The sequence below is a fragment of the Heterocephalus glaber genome, unplaced genomic scaffold (assembly GCF_053883595.1).
Source record: "Heterocephalus glaber isolate CG9 unplaced genomic scaffold, H.glaber_assembly_v1.0 deba00001781, whole genome shotgun sequence".
Classification (NCBI taxonomy): Eukaryota; Metazoa; Chordata; class Mammalia; order Rodentia; family Bathyergidae; genus Heterocephalus; species Heterocephalus glaber.
The window spans coordinates 985,003-1,003,367 of NW_028258467.1; the positions used below are offsets into that span (position 1 = coordinate 985,003).

The 18,365-nt window shown below is 40.1% G+C and overlaps 1 protein-coding gene, 2 non-coding genes and 2 pseudogenes across 3 annotated transcripts in view; 4 read left to right on the top strand and 1 right to left on the bottom strand.

The window, feature by feature from the left end:
• The window catches only part of Cltcl1 (clathrin heavy chain like 1), a 130,409-nt gene that overhangs the window by 102,350 nt on the left and 9,694 nt on the right, over window positions 1-18,365 (bottom strand). The window contains 1 exon segment of the mRNA XM_087202782.1: window positions 4,447-4,715. Coding sequence (XP_087058908.1) covers window positions 4,447-4,715 — 269 coding nt within the window.
• LOC147820919 (U6 spliceosomal RNA) lies at window positions 3,633-3,736 on the top strand. Its single transcript, XR_015448019.1, has one exon. It is a non-coding gene; the product is annotated as a U6 spliceosomal RNA (small nuclear RNA).
• On the top strand, window positions 13,579-13,685 carry LOC147820920 (U6 spliceosomal RNA). Its single transcript, XR_015448018.1, has one exon. It is a non-coding gene; the product is annotated as a U6 spliceosomal RNA (small nuclear RNA).
• LOC147820921 (U3 small nucleolar RNA-associated protein 14 homolog A-like) lies at window positions 15,546-17,237 on the top strand (annotated as a pseudogene).
• LOC110347484 (U3 small nucleolar RNA-associated protein 14 homolog C-like) lies at window positions 17,715-18,364 on the top strand (annotated as a pseudogene).

The following is an 18,365-nucleotide window of genomic DNA, read 5'->3' on the forward strand; positions in this document are numbered from 1 at the left end:
TATTCTTTTTTTTTTTTGGTACTGGGGATCGAACTCAGGTCCTTGAGCTTGCGAGGCAGGCGATGGAACCACTGGGCTAAATCCCCGGCCCCTCTATATTGTTTCTTATAACCAATAAGGTTAAAAGGTTCAAGTTATGAAATGTCAGATTAAGCATCATCCAACAGAAACTTGCCTTCTACTCTGGGGAGGAAATTAGTGCATATCCATTTGTACACAGGATAGGTGCACCATGTTAGGCATAACTGAGAACTTTTCTTTGTACGTGGAGACTAAGTATGGTTTAAGGAAATGTGTTTCACTGTCAAGTTGACAAGTGGGGAATTGTGGTAGTTAACTGTTGTGTCAACTCGAGTAAGCAGTGCCCAACTGATTGGCTAAACATAGCTCTAGGGTTGAGTGAATGGATTTACTGAAGATGGAAGATCAATCCTGGGTGTGAGTGGCACCAACCATAGTCTTGTTGCCTGAATGAATGAAAAACAGGAATAAAAAAGAGAAAGAAGGAAGGCTTGCTTCTGTCTCTTCGGAGGAGCTCCAGTCTTTGCCTTTGCCTTGGATGTCAGTCTCCTGGCTTCTAGCACAGACTCTTCAGCCTTCCATTGCAGACCCTTTGGCGTCCTGATAGCACAGGACTCTATGGTAAGCTCCAGGTCTTCAACTTTTGACTGGATCCTTCAGTGCAGACAGCCCTGTTGCACTCTTCCACACCTGACGCTGCAGGTGGCCATTGGAAGTCTACCTTGTAAATCCATTTATATCTTATATTAAATGTTTCTCTAGGGCCAGGGATTTCGCTCAGTGGTTTCGCCACCTGCTGTGTAAGCACAGGGACCCGAGTTCAATCCCCGGTACCAAAAAAGACAAAAAACAAAAAAACAAAATCTGTTTCTCTAGTGAGCACTGACTGATACACTGTGGTTCAGAAAAATAAAAATACAAGTTAAGTACTCTGGTAAAACCAGAACAAAAGGCTTATAAATAAATTATTAGGGGCAGATAATAAGTGTTGAGAGTGAATTTTCAAATGACTTGGTCAAGGTTACATGTATTAATACCAGACTCAGAACTACTGTCTAGTTTTATAACTTTCAGCTCAAAGCCCCACAGACATCACCATTTCTGGAAGAACAAACATATCTAAACCAGATTCAGTATAAAGATCCAGTTTCATAGAATAAATAGGGAGTTCAAAAGTAAAAAGTATGTTAGGCAAATAAGAAAAAAGTGATAAGGTGTAGGTAACATTCTATCTCAGTTGAGAGCCCCATAACTTCAGGGGGCTCTTTCTGAAACCAATATAAAGGCTAAACGCTTTCTCAGTGACTTTTTTTCTTCTATTGGTGATGAGTATAAAACCCAGGGCCTCCGGCATGCTAGGCAAGTACTCTACCACTGAGCTACAGCTCGAGACCTCAAATGACTTTTGAACAGCATAAAAGGGCTGTGAGTCATTCTCCTAGTTCTTCTCTTGGCCTCAAAAAAGGTAAAGTGAGTCAATTTGGTTTTTCCATGCCCATGTTGCATTGAAATTTACCATAACAGCATCTGTTGCACAGATTTCACTTGTGGTTATGGCTTTCTCAGTACTCATCTTAGTATTCTTAGGCTCTCTTTAAGGTATACTCCAGGCAATGCAATCCTCTTCAACCCCCACATCACAAACATGCCTCATCAGTATTTCTATCAGCAATACCTGAACCACTTGCTACTTTTGCCTACCATAATGGCCAGCACTGTCCAAATCCTTTCAATGGAAAACTAAATGTAGTGTTTCTACATGAGAAGAGCTCCATGAAGACCATCTAACAGGGGTTAGAGTAACTCCAAAGAGGAATTACGGCTAACAGATGATACAACACAGAAAATTTTCTGGGCATAAAAGTAATCCTTTGGAAAGTTTTAGGACTCAGACTCAAACAAGCTCTGTTACAGGTGACAGCATTATAAATGTTATTTCATGTTTAGGTCCAATGGGAATGTCCACTACCCCAGATTTGATGTAGGGTTTCCTACAGCTAAACCTACTGTCACTCTAGCTTTACCATCAGCCCTGACAACGAGAAATAACTGAGGTGAAATAGAAGCCATGGGCCAGTCATTGAAGAGCTGGGTGACTCTTAAGCAAATCCTTCAAATTATATCAAAAAATCTCAACAGGTCAAACAGGAAGACAAACTGTTAGTTGTCTTAGTTACTTTTTTCATTGCTGAGACAAAATACCTGATACCCAAAGTTAAAAGAAAAAAGGTTTATTGTTGCTCGTAGTTCATAGAGGTTTCGGTTCATAGTTGGCAGGATAGCATGGCAGAAGGGGAATCGCAGAGGAGAAAAACAGTTCATGGCAGGCAGAAGGTAGAAAAAGCAGCAAAGTAGCAAAGCAACAGGAAGTGACAAGAGATGACCTGCTTTCTGTCCCTTATATCTTATCCAGGCTACTCACCCTTAGGGGAGGTAGCACTCACACTCAGGGTAGGACAGCCTTAATCCTAGTATCCTACCATGAATCAATCCCAACATCACATTCTCTTTTTTTTTTTTTTTTTGGTACCAGGGTTCAAATTTGGGACCTTGCACTTGTGAGGCAGGCAGTAGAACCACTGAGCTAAATCCCCAGCCCCAACATCACATTCTTGATCCCAGCAGCACACATCCTAGATCCAGCCACCTCTAAAAAGCCCCCCATGTGACTGCATGAGGCTTTGGGGGGGACATCTAGATATAAGCCATAACATCAGTACATTATAAAATTTGACAGATTAGAGATACTCCAACTTTCTCTTACCTATGCTTACTGAGTCAAATGCCAGGCCATTAGCCAACTCTCCTCCTCCAAAACACACTCAGTGTATGACCAAGTCTGAGCCATTTCACCTGCAAATCCTCAAGTCTTACCTCTCTTGTACATCTCCAATGTCCCTGTCTCCATCTAAGTATCTCTTCTCTTGGGGAAGGTGTGGGGGGTGGGGCTGGGGGCTGGGGGTGGTGTTTGCAGAGAAGAAACTCTCAGAGTGGAGAGAAGTACTCTTCCCTCTTTGCTGGTTATCTACCTTTCTCATACATATCTCTACTCCAGCATAAACTACATAGCTATATTCTTATATCTGCCTGCCAACTACTCACCCAGCCTCCAGTTCATCCTCAGCATCACTGATGGCCATATTTTCATTTGATAACACTGCCAAGAGGGTTAATTAATTACAACACTCAATTAAAATCAGCTACAGAATTCCTATTGCCTGAAAAATAGAGCATGTACCTCACTCTAGGACTGACCCATCTCTCCAGCAGTTCTTCTCTAGCTGCCATTTATGGACCCTACAGGTATCAAAAATAGTAGATGAGCTGGGGATTTAGCTCAGTGGTTCCAGTGCCTCCCTCACAAGCACAAGGTCCTGTGTTTGATCCCTGGAACCAAAAAAAAAAAAATAGCAGATGACCCAAGACTCCTAGAAAAAGCCATTCTCTTTCATTTCCATGCCTTTGCACATACTGTTTCCTTCTAAAGTACACTTATATAGCAGGCAAGATGTACCCTTCTGTGTGAGCTCTTCCTGACCCAAGATGTTCTCTCACGGCTCCCATAACTTTCTATCCCAACCTTTGAAAGTTCTCTAAGTAAAAGAATTCTGGTACTTGCTTCGGCAGCACATATACTAAAATTGGAACAATACAGAGATTAGCATGGCCCCTGCGCAAGGATGACACACAAATTCATGAAGCGTTCCATATTTTTCAGTTTTTATATTGACATTAAAATGATATTTTTTACTTCCGACAGTGAAAAAAAAAAAAAAAAAGAATTCTGAAAGACGTATCTTCCATTTACAGATGATTCAATGGCCAGGACTGGCCAATAAAGATCTATATCCCTAAAAAAAAAAAAAAAAAAAAAAAATCTATATCCCTATTATAAAACATCCATGTAGGCCTCAAGTATCTAGTGACTTATTGGCCACGAGGAATAAAAAGATTTTATTTTTGGTACCAGGGATCAAACTTGGGACCTTGTGCTTGTGAGGAAGACAGCAGAACCACTGAGCTAAATACCTGGCCTGAGGAATAAAAAAAGGAAGATTGAAAAATACTACTTTTATTAGAAATGGACATGAATTAGTAATATCCCTTTGAGTCCTTAAAATAGAGCCTAGAAAATACTTTTTGTAAATCCATAAGTTCTAAATTGTTCTAGAAAATTTCCTCAACAATTTATTTCTGAAAACTCTGCCAGGAAGTTTATAAAATGAACATCCGTAACCTGATGGAATTACATAAAGGGCCAAAGCTGAATTAAAGTAACTAGATCTAGAGTTTAGATTACTTTGTAATGTCTATTCCTTTTAGTCACACCTACTTCTGTCTTTAGAAACTTTAAACAACTGAACCATTCATTCCATTCTAGCATTAGGGCTTAAGAGTTATACCAGATCAGCTCCTGAAGCCTACCTGAGCAGAGATGCCAATTAGAAGCAGCCACTTCTGGTACGCATCAGTTCGGTAGTGGATCATCTGATAACCAGCCAGACTGGCATGTCTATCAAACATCTTTATGGGCTGGGAGTCACCTTCCATGCTCCAGTGGTAGCCTGTGGTATCCGTCACCAAGGCAACAATGTCCACAGAGATCCACTTCCAGAAAATCACCTCTTCTGCCATAGTATAAGCCTTCATTTTACTCTTCATCTCAATATTAAAGATTTGAAGTGTCTTCTCAGCTAGTATTTGATGAGATGAACATTAGAGAAAAACAGATAAAAATTTGAAAAACAAATTCTTACACTCTTAATTCTGAATCCTATTAATAATATTTATTTAGAGCTTTTTGATTGATTGTTTTTTTGAGATAAGGCAAGGTCTCATTATGTAGTTTAGGTTGCTCACTATGTGACCCAGGCTGGCCTCAAACTTGAGGAGATCCTCCTGCCTCAGCCTTCAAGTGCTGGGATTTCAGGCATATACCACCACAAGTTGTACTGTTTAAAGCCAATCTGATTAACAAGGAAAAAAAGGCTGTCTGAGTACTAATTAACTATACTCTGATGTTTAAATAGTAAGAACCTTCCATGTGTCAGTTCTTTAGAAGAATGAAAAGTACACAAATATTTATAGATTACATGAGTAACAATCAGAAATCAGTTCTAGGGCCGGGGATTTAGCTCAGTGGTTTTGCCACCTGCTGCACAAGCACAAGGGCCCAAGTTCGATCCCTGGTACCAAAAAAAATCAGTTCTACTCAAACAAGTCTTGAGAGACAGTTTTAGACTTATTTCTTTTAGATTCTGTTTTATTCTGTGGTATTGGGAATTGAACACAAGGCCTTCACACCAAGAAGTATGTCTAACCCTCTCTCTCTCTCTCTCTCTCTCTCTCTCTCTCTCTCTATATATATATATATATATTTTTTTTTTTTTTTTTTTTTTTTAACTGAGGATCCAACTCAGGACTTTGTGCTTATGAGGCAGGCTCAGCATTACTGAGCTACATCCTGGCCCTTTACTATAGATAGATAGATAGATAGATAGATAGATAGATAGATATTTTGGCGGGGGTGCAGTTGAGGCAGGGTCTACCTTTGTAGTTCAGGCTGGCCCTAATCTTAATATGTAGCCCATGCTGGCCTGGAACACACAGTGATCCTCCTGTCTCAGCCTCCTGAGTGCTGGGATTATAGGTGTGCGCCACAACGCCTGGCTACTTTATATTTTTTTGTTTGTTTATTTTTTTGGTACCAGGGTTCAAACTTGGGACCTTGCACAAGGCAGGCACCGGAACCACTGAGCTAAATCCCCAGCCCAACTACTTTATATTTTTGAGAGAAGAACTTGCCAAGGCAGGCCTCGAACTTGTGATCTTCCTGCCTCCACCTCCCAAGTAGCTGAGATTATCAGAATATACTACATCTGACTTTGGTTCCTTCTAGTTTCAAATAATTTTCTAGGGGTGGAGAAGTTGCTCAGTGGTAGAGGGCATGCTCAATATGTGAAGCGGCCCAAGCTTCAATCTCTGGTCGTAAAAAACAAAACAAAACAAAATCACTATAAGTTACTGAAATATATAAGACATTCCTTTTTTGCTGATGCTGGAGATCGAATCCAGGGCATTGTGCAGGGTAGGCAAGCACTGAGCAATACTCCAGCACATCCTTCTTTGCTGTCTCAAACTTTCAGGAAAAAACACAATTATCCCTTCAAGTTAAACCAACTTTTCCATATAACAGAGATACTTTAAAATTCTAGACCAGCACTGTTTGTTTTTTTGGTTTGCTGAGACAGGGTCTCACTATGTAGCTCGGGTTGGCCTTAAACTCACTATGTAGCCAAGGCTGGCCTCAAGCTCATATCAATCCTCTTTCCTCAGCCTCCCAAGTACTGGGATTACAGGCATACACCACCACACCCAGCTAGACCAGCATTGTGAAATAAAATTTCCTACAATATTGGAAAATTCCATATCTACACTACCACAGTGGACATTATACATATTTGAAATGTATGTATCAATACACATTTCAGGAACTGAGTTTTAATTTTAACTTTAATACAAAACTTAGAGCTAATATGAAATACTACTTTGGCCTGTGCTTGCTCCAGTGGCACATATACTAAAATTGAAATGACACAGAGGAAATTAGCACAACTTGCAAATTTCTGTATTTTTATTTTGTTTTTTGTTTTTCTGCGAGGCAGGCAGTGGAACCACTAAGCTAAATCCCTGGCCCCAAATTTCTGTATTTTAAAAAAATATATTGTGGGCCAGAGGTTTAGCTCAGTCGTGCTAGCACCTGCCTAGAAAGCACAAGGTCCCAGGTTCGATCCCCAGTTCTGCCAAAATAAATAAATAAATAAATAGTCCCCCTAAATCAAGACACGGTGGAGAATATTTCTCTGGCTACTTCTTTTGATATTATACTAGATATAATAGCCACGAAAAAAGAAAAGTAAAATGCAGTAAGTTTTTAAAAATAAGCAGTGGTAGAAAAGGACTAAAATTGATGGAGTAAAGGGGCTGGGGATTTAGCTCAGTGGTGCGGCCACCTCCCTCAAACGTGCAAGGTTCCGAGTTCGATTCCTGGTAACAAAAAAAAAAGAAAAGAAAAAAGAAAAAATTGGTGAAGTAAAGACCAGCAGAAAATACAGCCTCTCTGGGACCTGGAATCAAAATACCCAGAAAACAACGAACTGGTTAAGAATAAAAGAAGTACCTGGTACCAAAAAAAAAAAAAAAAAAAGAATAAAAGAAGTAGATCTCTGGGAATCAGGAGAGCAAAAACAGGAAAATTAGAACCTACAGAGAAGCTGAAGAAATGGAACACAACACAGAGAAAAGAATGAAGCAGTCTGGACAGCTAACCAGCTCCTAGAGAGGAGAACCTGCCTCTGCTAATACAAGGTAAACCTGGGGAGGGTGGGCAGCTCTAGAGAGAAACAACAGACTAGGCCAGCAGCGGTAGCTCCAAGGAAAGTTGATGATTATTGTAAACTGCAAAAACAGTGTAGAGTTCTATTCTGAAAGGAACTGCTTTCCCCATAGCAAGCTAAATTGGAGAAGAAATCTAGTGCAGAATCCACATATTTGAGAATGTTTAATCAGGAGCCATTTTGGGAAAGGGTTAAATGTTCAGACTGAGCTATAGAACAACCACAAAACATCTACAGAGTTTCTGGAATCACCCTAGCACAGTGACTGGGTAGGAGATGATCATAAGGGACAGTCATAGAGAGAGCACAGGGTAGACACAGACCCCCTATAAGTTTAAGCTCAGGTGGGTAAGGACCCCAGCCATGTGGTTTTTGGATAAGGCTGGGTCTCAAAGTACTGGCATTAAGTCCAGCAGACTGCTTGAACCCCTGCCCCACTGTCTACATCCAGTACAGATCTCAGTCGTCTGTTTGTTCTACCCTTACCCCATCTGCCAACATGATCAGATATACACCTCAGCTTGGACAGTTGCCTCAGCCTGGAGTATATGGACAGAAGGCCCTCTGGAGGAGGGACAGCACCTCACAAACTCACAGAACTTAAGGCTAAGCAAAGAAAGCCAGGATGTGGGCCACACTGAGGGACACAGAAATTGGGAGTAGCTGGAGGGAATATAGCCTTAGGGCAGACGCCATTGACTAACCACACCCAGAAGGGTTATTTAGCCTTCACACAGTAAAATTTGAGTGTGGAAACAAAAGAGGACTTAGTAGTGACTCAGTCTCTCCCAAATCTGGTGGACTCCAATACTCCAAACCCTAGAAAGAAAGAATTCATTAAAAAACATGGAAGAATTTTTTGGATTCATTTCTCTTTTTATTGTTTTTTTGGAGGGTGGGTTCCCCCCCTTTTGCTGGTTTTTTTTTTTCAAATTCTTAATTATTCTTTTCTGTTAGTTTTATCTAACTTTATTAGTTTTCAACAGAACCCTTTATCTTACTTCTCTCTTCATCTTCTTTTTCTATTTCTCATTTTCCTCTCCCCCTCCTTCATATTTACTAGTAGTCTATTAAGCTTTATTAATCTTTAGATATTTAGTTGACTCTATTTATATACAATGGAGTACTGCTCTGCTATAAATAAGGATAAATCAGACCCAAAACAAAAACCAATAGAAACCCAAAATACAAATAAAGAGCAATATAAGACAGATAATAAGAAACAGAGAGATACATCTTTTGCAAAAGGAAAGGGGACTAAGAAATGGATGTGAGGGCGAGGGAAGGGAGAAGGGGATGAGAAAAAAATTAAGATGTGTTGTGTATAGGTACCAAGTCCTTATGAGGAATACAATCATTATGTACTGTAAACAGATACCATAAAAAAATTACGACTGGAAAAAGAAAATACCAAGGGATACATTAAAAACTATAAGAACTAATAAATTTAACAAGTGCACAGAAGATTAATATACAAAATTAGTATTTCTATGCCAGGGATTTAGCTCAGTGGTTCCAGCACCTGCTTTACAAGTGCAAGGTCCCAACTGAGTTCGATCCCTGGTACCAAAAAAAAAAATTAGTATTTCTATATATATACTAACAATCCAAAAGTTAAGAAAATAATTCTCTCTGTAATATACAAAACAAATGACTTAGAAATATAGTGGTGAAAACAAAAAGAATTATTGTGGTGGATTAATGGTCAATTTGAGTGGGAAAGTCCATCTGAGTGAGTGTGGTTCTGGGCATGGAAGACACACCTGAGGATTGTTACCAGAAAGGCATTAAAGGAGAACAGGAGGGGAAGATTGCATGCTGCTGATTTCCCAGGAGAAGCTTTGTTGCCGCTGGTTTTCCTGACACAAACTCAGTTTTTTTCATCGGAGGAGCTCAGGTTCTCCCGGTTATGGGGATGGCTGCTGCTTCCTTTGGGGGAGCTCTGGTCTTTTTTGCCTTTGTCTTGAGCATCACTTCCCAGCTTCTGGCACAGATTCTTCACCCCGCCAGCACGGACTTTCTAACTTTCACCACTGGCCTTTGGGTCTTTCTGGTGCAACCCTTGATGTGGACTTGCATGAGACATTGTCATGGGATCCAGGCCCTCGGCTGGATTCTTTGGGTCTCTAGTGTGGACGAATCTCTTGTGCTCTTCTGCATTTGACTTTTTGGGTGAATATTACAAGATAATCCTATAAATTTATGCATCCTGTATTAAATCTATTCCCTTGCTGACTGTTCTCTGACTACAGTATATTTAATAAAATAAGTTAGGATTTACACACTGATGTGAAAAACAACAAGAAAATTAGAACTAAATAGAAACACTGAATGTCTAGAAGATTCAATACTGCCAAGACAGTAACTCCTGCCAAATTAATAAATCCAATGCAATCCCTATCAAAATTTCAGTAGGTTTTTCGTAAAAATTGACTAGTTGACATTTATGTGAAAATTTGAAGGCTCTGTTTTCAAAAAATACAGTGGGCTGGGGATTTAGCTCAGTGGTTTTGTCACCTGCTGTGCAAGCCGCAAGGACCCGAGTTCGATCCCCGGTACCAAAAAAAGAAGAAAAATACAAAGTTGAAGTACCAATACTGACTTCAAGTTACTATTAAGCTCCAAAATCAAGTAATCAAGAACAAATACATGGAACAGAATTGGAAATTTTAAAAGAAAGGGAAAGAAAGAGAAAGAGAAGAAAAGAGAAGAGAAATCCTCTTTATATTTATGGTCAATTTTTACCAAAGGTACCAAGAAAATTCAATATGGAAGGACAGTATTTTCAACAAATGATGCTGGGACAACTGCATAGAAATGTCTCAGTTTCTCTGTTGTCACCACTTTAAAAAAAAAAAAGGAACTTACACCCATACCTTTTATATCTCACTCCATGTACAAAATTAACTCAAAAAGAACCATACAGGGCTGGGGATTTAGCTCAGTGGTTCTGCTGCCTGCTGTGCAAGCGCAAGGACCCAAGTTCAATCCCCAGTACCAAAAAAATAAAAAGAAATCAAAAAGAACCATACACCTAAAAGTAACAATTACAACCACAAAACCACCAGGAGAACAAACAGAAGATTCTCATGACCTTGGGTTAGACTAAGTCCTCTTAGACATGACTCTGAAACCATGATCGATCCATTGCTTCTTGGCCTTTTGGCTAAGATCAAGTGAAAGCATGACCCATTAAAGAAAATAAATGGGTGGGCTGGGTATTTAGCTCAGTGGTTCTGCCGCCTGCCTCACAAGCGCAAGGACCCGAGTTAGATCCCCGGTACCAAAAGAAAAAAAAAAAAAAAAAAAAGAAATAAAGAAAAGAAATGGGTAAGTTGAGCTTCATTACAAATAAAAATTTTTGCCTTTCAAAGATATGGTATAGTTTGAAAATTTTGTCCCCTCTAAAATTCATACTGGAAAAAATAAATAAATGAATGAATGAACGAATAAATAAATAAATAAATTCACGCTGAAACTTAATACCCAATGCAATAGTATTTGGGAGGTGGGGCCTGTTGGGAAGTGTTTAGGTCATGAAGGCTCTCCATGAATGCATTAATGTTATTTTAGGTTTAGGCTGCATAAAAAGCAGGCAATTTGTGGATCCCTCAGTTAAGATATTAATATTCCACTACATGGTGAGCAGTGTGTGAGAAATTCTACCACCACTTCACAATCTTTGGGTCAAGAACAAAAATGTATCTCTAGTTGTTCACCAGGAATCTATAAGCCAAGGAAGTCTGGGGTTAGTGAATCTGCTCAGGCTTCTCCAGAAGGCCTGGCAACCACATGGGCCAATGTCCAGGTACAAGAGATAGATTTTTCAGGTGTGGGTGGGTGCTAGGGATTCAATCGAGAGCCTTTACACTGAGCTATGTGCGCAGCTGCTTTCTTTACTTTTTACTTTGAGACAGGGCCTTACTAAATTTCCTGGGCTGGGCTCAAAGTTTCAATCCTTCTGCTTTAGCCATCCACAATGTCAAAATTACAAGGTGCCACCACACCTGGCTGAAGGCGGACCTTTTTAAAACAGAAGTTCTAAAATAATGATGATAATAATAATAATAATAATAATAATTTTAAAAATAAATCAGGAGTTCTACCTCATGAAGAGCCATTTTTCAATTATAAGACCTCATCAGCCAAAATAGGGGGTTTGTAACATACAAGATGAGGCCCTTTCATATCCTCAGTCCCTGCTTTCACAGTGGCACTTTTGGAACCAGTTACCTCATATGAAATGATAGAAGCATTCTGCAAAGTTCATTTGTAATTCAATGATCTCTGTAATTTAATTATTGTACAAATACCTTCTTTTTAAAGGCAGTTTTGCTCATTTTGGTTTAGAAGCTAGACACACTGTACATCCTCCCCTTGCTGAAACTTATTACAAAGATCAGGTTTTTGGTTTTTTTTTTGGTAACGGGGATCGAACTCTGGTCCTTGCACTTGTACAGCAGGCAGCGAAACCACTGAGCTACAACCCTGGCAGATCAGGTTATTTTTATGTCCACAGGACTGCATAAAAAACAGAATAAAGACAGGGTCAGGGATTTAGCTCAGTGGTTCCGCTGCCTGTCTCACAAGCGCAAGGTCCCAAGTTCGATCCCCAGTACCAAAAAAAAAAACCACATACAAAAAAAGCCAAAAAACAGAATAAAGACTCAAAATTATATCTCTAGGAATTTCACACTTGCCTACCCAAAAGAAAACAGTGCTCAACATTTTTATAGTGAAGCAATTTGTATGAACATGAAAGGAGGGAGGGTGGAGGGAAAAGAGGGAAGGAGGAAGGAGAGAACCCTGACACCTGGAGCCTGGCCTGACAGATGGGCCATGCTGCTCTATGAGACAGAAACTGTCTCATAGAATGCCAACCTCAGACAAGGGCCCTCTGAGATAAGGATAAAATAAGATAAAATAAGGCTCCTTCTGAATTTTGTCCAAGCACAGACAAAAACAGGGCTACTACTGTGCAACTCACAAACTAACACTCCTCTCTCATAGCCAGAATGCTGCTTCTTTTACCACTCACAGGTTCATCCTCACTCTAGTCTTCCTTCTCTCATAAGATTTCTTGAGATGCCTGATTATATAATTATCCTCACTTTCTGACAACATCCAATCTACAGCAAATCCTTGCTTCCTCAGACCATCTTCCAAATCTAAAACTAAAGCCCAAATTCTATAAAAGGTTCTAATACTCCCTTACAAAGACATCCCTCACATTTCCATGGTGTGTGTTTTCTGTCACTCCAACTAGTAATAAATTCAGCTTGTTCAATTGTAGATGTGTTCCTGGTGGTCTTTGGCTGGAGTGGAAATGATATTATCAAAAAACATGTTCTAGGGGGCCGGGGATTTAGCTCAGTGGTTCTGCCCCCTGCCTTGCAAGCGCAGGTCCCGAGTTCAATCCCCTGAAACCAATAAAAAAAAAAGTATATAAAAAAAAACCTGTGTTTTTTCTGCTCTCCTACCCCCCCCCACACACAGAAGATCCACACTGCTAATTTTCAAAGAAAAATGCCAGTGAACCAAGAAGTGTTAAAAGAGCAGGTCACTTCTGAAACTTGCTGAGAATACTATTTTGCAAACAATATACTCAGTCAGGTCTCTCAAAAGTACAATAAAAATGCAGGGGAAAAAAAAGAGAGAAAATACCATCAAAAACAGACAAGGAATCAGTGGCAAAGCAGGAGAAACTAAGTTGCTTTTTTTTTTTTGGTACCGGGGGATCAAACAGGGTCCTTCCGCTTGCGAGGCAGACGTCAGAATCACTGAGCTAAATCCCCGGCCTTGTCACATATTTTTGAACACGTGTAAGCAGTGTAAATTTTTAATTTTAATTGAAAAAATTATTAGAATTTATAGATTCTTAGTTTTTCCTGGGGCTGGGGATTTAGCTCAGTGGTTCCGCCACCTGCCTCGCAAGTGCAAGGACCCGAGTTCGAGCCCCAGTACCAAAAACCCCCAAAAAACAACAACAACAACAACAAAAAAAAAAAAACAAGGCCTGGGGATTTAGCTCAGTGGTTCCAGCGCCTGCCTTGCAAGCGCAAGGTTGCAAGTTCGATCCCCAGTACAAAGCAAAAAACAAAAAAAAGTGACAGATTGCAAGGAAAAGACAGAGTTGGTAAAGTAATGAAGATCTTTTAAAGTGCTCTCTTCAGCAGCACATATACTAAAATTGGAATGATACAGAGAAGATTAGCATGGCCCCTGTGCAAGGATGACACGCAAATTCATGAAGCGTTCCATATTTTTTGAAATGTGAAAAAACAAAACAACAAAAAAATCTTTAAAAAATTTTTTTGGTACTGGGAATCAAACTCAGAACCTCGCACTTGCCACGCAGGCATTGCACTGCTGAGCTAGATCCCTGGCCCACAAAGACCTTTTTTTTTTCCCAGTACCAGGAATCAAACTCAAGACCTTGCACTTTCAAGGCAGGCGTGGTGCCACTGTACTAAATCCCCAGCCCCAACAAAGATCTTTTTGAATTAATTTTTTTTTTAAATATAAGAGAAAAGTAGTGACTCCACTATATACATAATCCTTTTTTTTTTTCCATATCAAGGCAATACAGAAAGATACTGTATTTCTCAAGTTACCTAGAAAGTTTCACATACTCAAGGTTCCCTGAGTTCAGGGAAGTGAAATTCTATTAATGGTCAGCTCTCCTGTCCTTATTGTATTTCACCAGAGAGAGGTCTTTGGGCTTGTATCCCCAGATGTCTGGACCAGACCCACAGCGGGCCCTGAACACACAGGGTACTACCCTGAGTTTCCAGACCCAAAAGGACAGGTCCTGAGCATGTACTCCTTCTCAGTATGTCCAGAGCTTTGGGTGACATTACAAAGAAGCTTTGATGCTCATGAGTATTTTTCTTTTATTAGTGCATATTAATTAGACAAAATAATGGGTTTCATAATAGCATTGTCATTCATGCATGTATACTATTCTGATATCTACTTCCTCATTATTTTCCCCTCCACCTTGCGGATCCCCTGTCCCTTTTTCAAGTCTCCCTTCTACTTTTATGTCATCTTTTATCTGCTAGATTTCACATAAGAGAAAGCATGTGATATTTATCCTTCTGAGTCTAGTTTATTTCACTAAAGCGACAATCTTCAGTACTATCCATATTCCTACAAATAACATGATTTTGTTCTTTACAGCTGAATAATAAACATTCCATTATGTATATATGCCATATTTTCTTTATCCATCTATTTTTTTTTTTTTGGTACCGGGGATCGAACTCGGGACCTTGCGCTTGAAGGCAGGCGCGAGAACCACTGAGCTAAATCCCCGGCCCTTTATCCATCTATTGATAGCACCTCAGCTCCATATTTTGGCAATTGTGAATTGTGCTACAATAAACACAGGTGTGCAGGTATCTCCATAGTATGTTTTGATTCCTTTGGGTATGTACCCAGGAGTGTTACAGGTTGGTCACATGGCAGTCCTATTTTTAGTTTTTTGAGGAACCTATATACTGATTTCTATAGTGTCTATACTGGCTGTACTATTTTACAATCTCACCAACAGTGTTAGACTCAGTGCTCTTATTAGCACTACATGCAACTTTTACTAAAACTTTTGGTATCAAGTTGAATATTACTGATGACACTTGTCTGTGAGTTTACTGACATTTGCCTAATATTTAAGGTTACAAAGCAGCTTCAGTAAGATAACATTCTTTCGCTGCGTGGCAGAGGCCCCTCGTGGCACTTGTTTGACAAGAGTTGCAATTTGTGGTGAAGTAGCTGCCACAGGCTGGCAACTGAACACACACTGTGTGTCGCCGGTCAGAGTGGGTGCCACCAAATGAGATGCCACTGCCACCCTACTTGGACTCCTTGGTACCCAGGAAGGTGGGTTTTGTCCACAGCCAGAGGGTCAGTTCAACACCAGCTTCCCAAGGGAGCAAAGATGTAAGTCAAGGAATAGAAAATGGACTAATACAAGATCAAAAGTGAAAATTAGTGAAATTGAAAACAGAAAAACGGAGAAAATCCATGAAATAAAAATCTGCTTTCTCAAAAATAAAAAAAGCTTTTCGCTTCCACTCTTAACCCATATGGTTGATGCAAGCTACCAAAATGAATGCAATCCAGGCTATGGAGGGCCTCCTGACTTTATATCAGCAGGAAGAACTTGTGGATTACCAAACAACTACCCTTTCAGTGCTAGTGAAGATGAGGGGGACAGTGGTGGAGAAAGTATCAAAAACTTCTAAAAGCAATTGGTTCTCTTGATGAAAAGAATAGGTAGAAACTGGCGGAGAGATCTGAAGCTAGTTTGAAGGGATCAGAATTCATTATGAGTCCTGAAGGGTAAGGAGAAAAGCTGGTCCTTTCAGATCTTCTTGAGCTTGTTAGAACTTCATCTTCATTGGCAGCTATGAAAAAAGGAACTGAATAGAGTTAAATCCAAGAAGACTGTGGAATTATCCCATAACAAAAAAGAAGTTGAACAGATCCACAGAGAAGTAGCATTCAATAAAGCATCACAAACCCTCTCCAAATGGGATCCTATTATTCTCAAGAACCAGCAAGAAGAGCAGCTGGTGTTTCCCCTGGAGAAGGAGCAGTCAGCCTTTGTTCACACTGAACTTGTCTTCAGTGACTGTAAGGCAAGAACCCCTCTGGAGTAAGAAGTTTTTAATCTGCTTCATAAGAACAAGTACCCAGTGACAGACCCTTTATTGGCTCCCATGGAAAAGGCCTCTCAAAGCTTCAGAGGGCTTGGGCTTTGCAGTCCTACTATGAATCCAGGGCACAAAAAGAGAGGAAAATCAAAAGTAAAAAGTTTCACAGATTTGTAAAGAAAGAAAAGGCCAAGAAACCCCTAAAAGACTTTGATCAGCTGTGGAAAGTGAATTCTACTGCTGCACTGGGTGAACTGGAAAAAAGTAAAAAGGCCAGAATGATGGAGTGAATGAACCTTAAGCACCAGAACAGTGGGAAATGGGCCAAGTCAAAGACAAATATGGCCAGATATGACCTGGAGGCTCACCAAGCTGTGCAACAACTGTCTAAGAAAAAAGAACTGACAGAGAAACTCCAGGTAATCTCAGAGAGTGAGGACGAGGAGAAGGGTGCCAAAGAGGAAGACCCTCTTGTCCCTGATGTAGTGAAGTACAGATTATGTGCAGATACACCAAATTCTTAGATGCTTAGGAACTGTAACAATAATGCAAAAGAAAGTGAAATCCAGACAGACCCTGAACAACTCCCTGAGCCTGTTGTCCAGAAGTTTTCTAAAAGTGAGGAAGATGAAAGACCTGCAGCAGAAAGACCTGCAGCAGAGGAAGAAATTTTGTTGGAAAAATTTGAGGAAAGATGATCCCTTAGAAAAAGATTTGAGCTCAAACAGGATACTGAGCCAGTAGGCAACCAAGAAACAAAAGATTCTAACGGCCAGGACATATTATCCAAATTGAGGGCAATGAATCAGAAACTCAACAAGGAAAGCCAAGACTCCAGGAATCAAACAGTGGGTCAGGCAAGGACTGTTCTCCGGGTCCAGGGAGAAGAATGTGCACCAGAAGAAGAGGAATCTCTGCTGCTTCAGAGGCCAGAGAGAGTACAAATTCTGGAAGAACTAGAAGATGTGGACAAAGAAGGGGATTTTCAAAATAAGGAGCTTCCCAGACCTTTGTTAAAATGGGAGCAAATGCAGTGGCGCTGTGCCTGCCCAGCAAGTGCAAGGTCCTGAGTTTAATTCCTGGTACCAGTGGTGAGAAAAAACAAACAAACAAACAAACAAAAAACACAGTATACCTTGAGTAAAGCACATCTGAGATATATTTTTTCCAGAAATAGATTATCTATTTGTCCCTTTAAGAATATACGTGAAGTTATTCTTTTGTTATTTTCTGTCTTATTCGTTCCAAAGATAATATTGCCATTCTGCATTCCCTCTAGAAAAAGGAGGAAAAAAACTCAAAAAACTCAAAACCCACAGAGCTGCTATCAGATAAGTAGATGTCAATGTATAGTTATGAGAAAAAACTAAACAATGCACTGTTTGTTAATTCAGTCTTTTTCTATGTAATATTTCCAAGGTAGACTTTATTACATTCCGAGAATTCAATTTGATATACCAAGAATAATGATGTTTGCTTTGCTTACTGTGGGGGAAAATTAAATATTCGATTCTATTAAAAAAAAAATGGGGCTGGGGATTTAGCTAAGTGATTCCGGTGCCTGCCTTGCAAGCACAAGGTCCCAAGTTTGATCCCCAGTATCAAAACAACAACAACAACAACAACAAAATGGGAACAAATGAAAAGAAAAACAAATAACCAGACTGATTTCCCTAAGAGGCAGAAAAAGAAGCAAATGATTGATCTCCAGAACTTCCTAACTACAAAATCTCCTTCCATGAACTCTTTTGCCATTCCCACAGCAAAAGAGGAATTGGAAGATGAAGTGGAAAGAAACCTAAAGCAGATGATAAAGGAAGCTTTTGCTAGAGATGGTGCCATTAGAGATCTTTTGAAGGAGAAGAGGGAGGCTATGGAGGCAAATAACCCAAAAGATGTGGACCTGACGCTGCCTGGCTGGGGGAAGTGGGGTGGTGTAGGCCTGAAGCCCAGTACCAAGAAAAGATGTTGGTTTCTCATTAAAGCCCCTGAAGGTCCTCCAAGAAAAGACAAGAATTTGTCAAATGTGATTATCAGTGAGAGGTGCAACATCCATCCAGCAGCTCATCACGTACAGGTGCTTCCATATCCATTTATTCACCATCAGCAATTTGAAAGGACCATCCAGGCCCCATGGGTCTTCGTGGAACACCCAGAGTGCCTTCCAAAAGCTCACCACCCCTAAGGTAGTCACCAAGCCAAGCCATAAAAGCAGAGGATGTGGGTTGTCACTCTTCCTCAAAGTTGGACCTGTCTGTCATACAGAGCATTACAGGGCCGGGGATTTAGC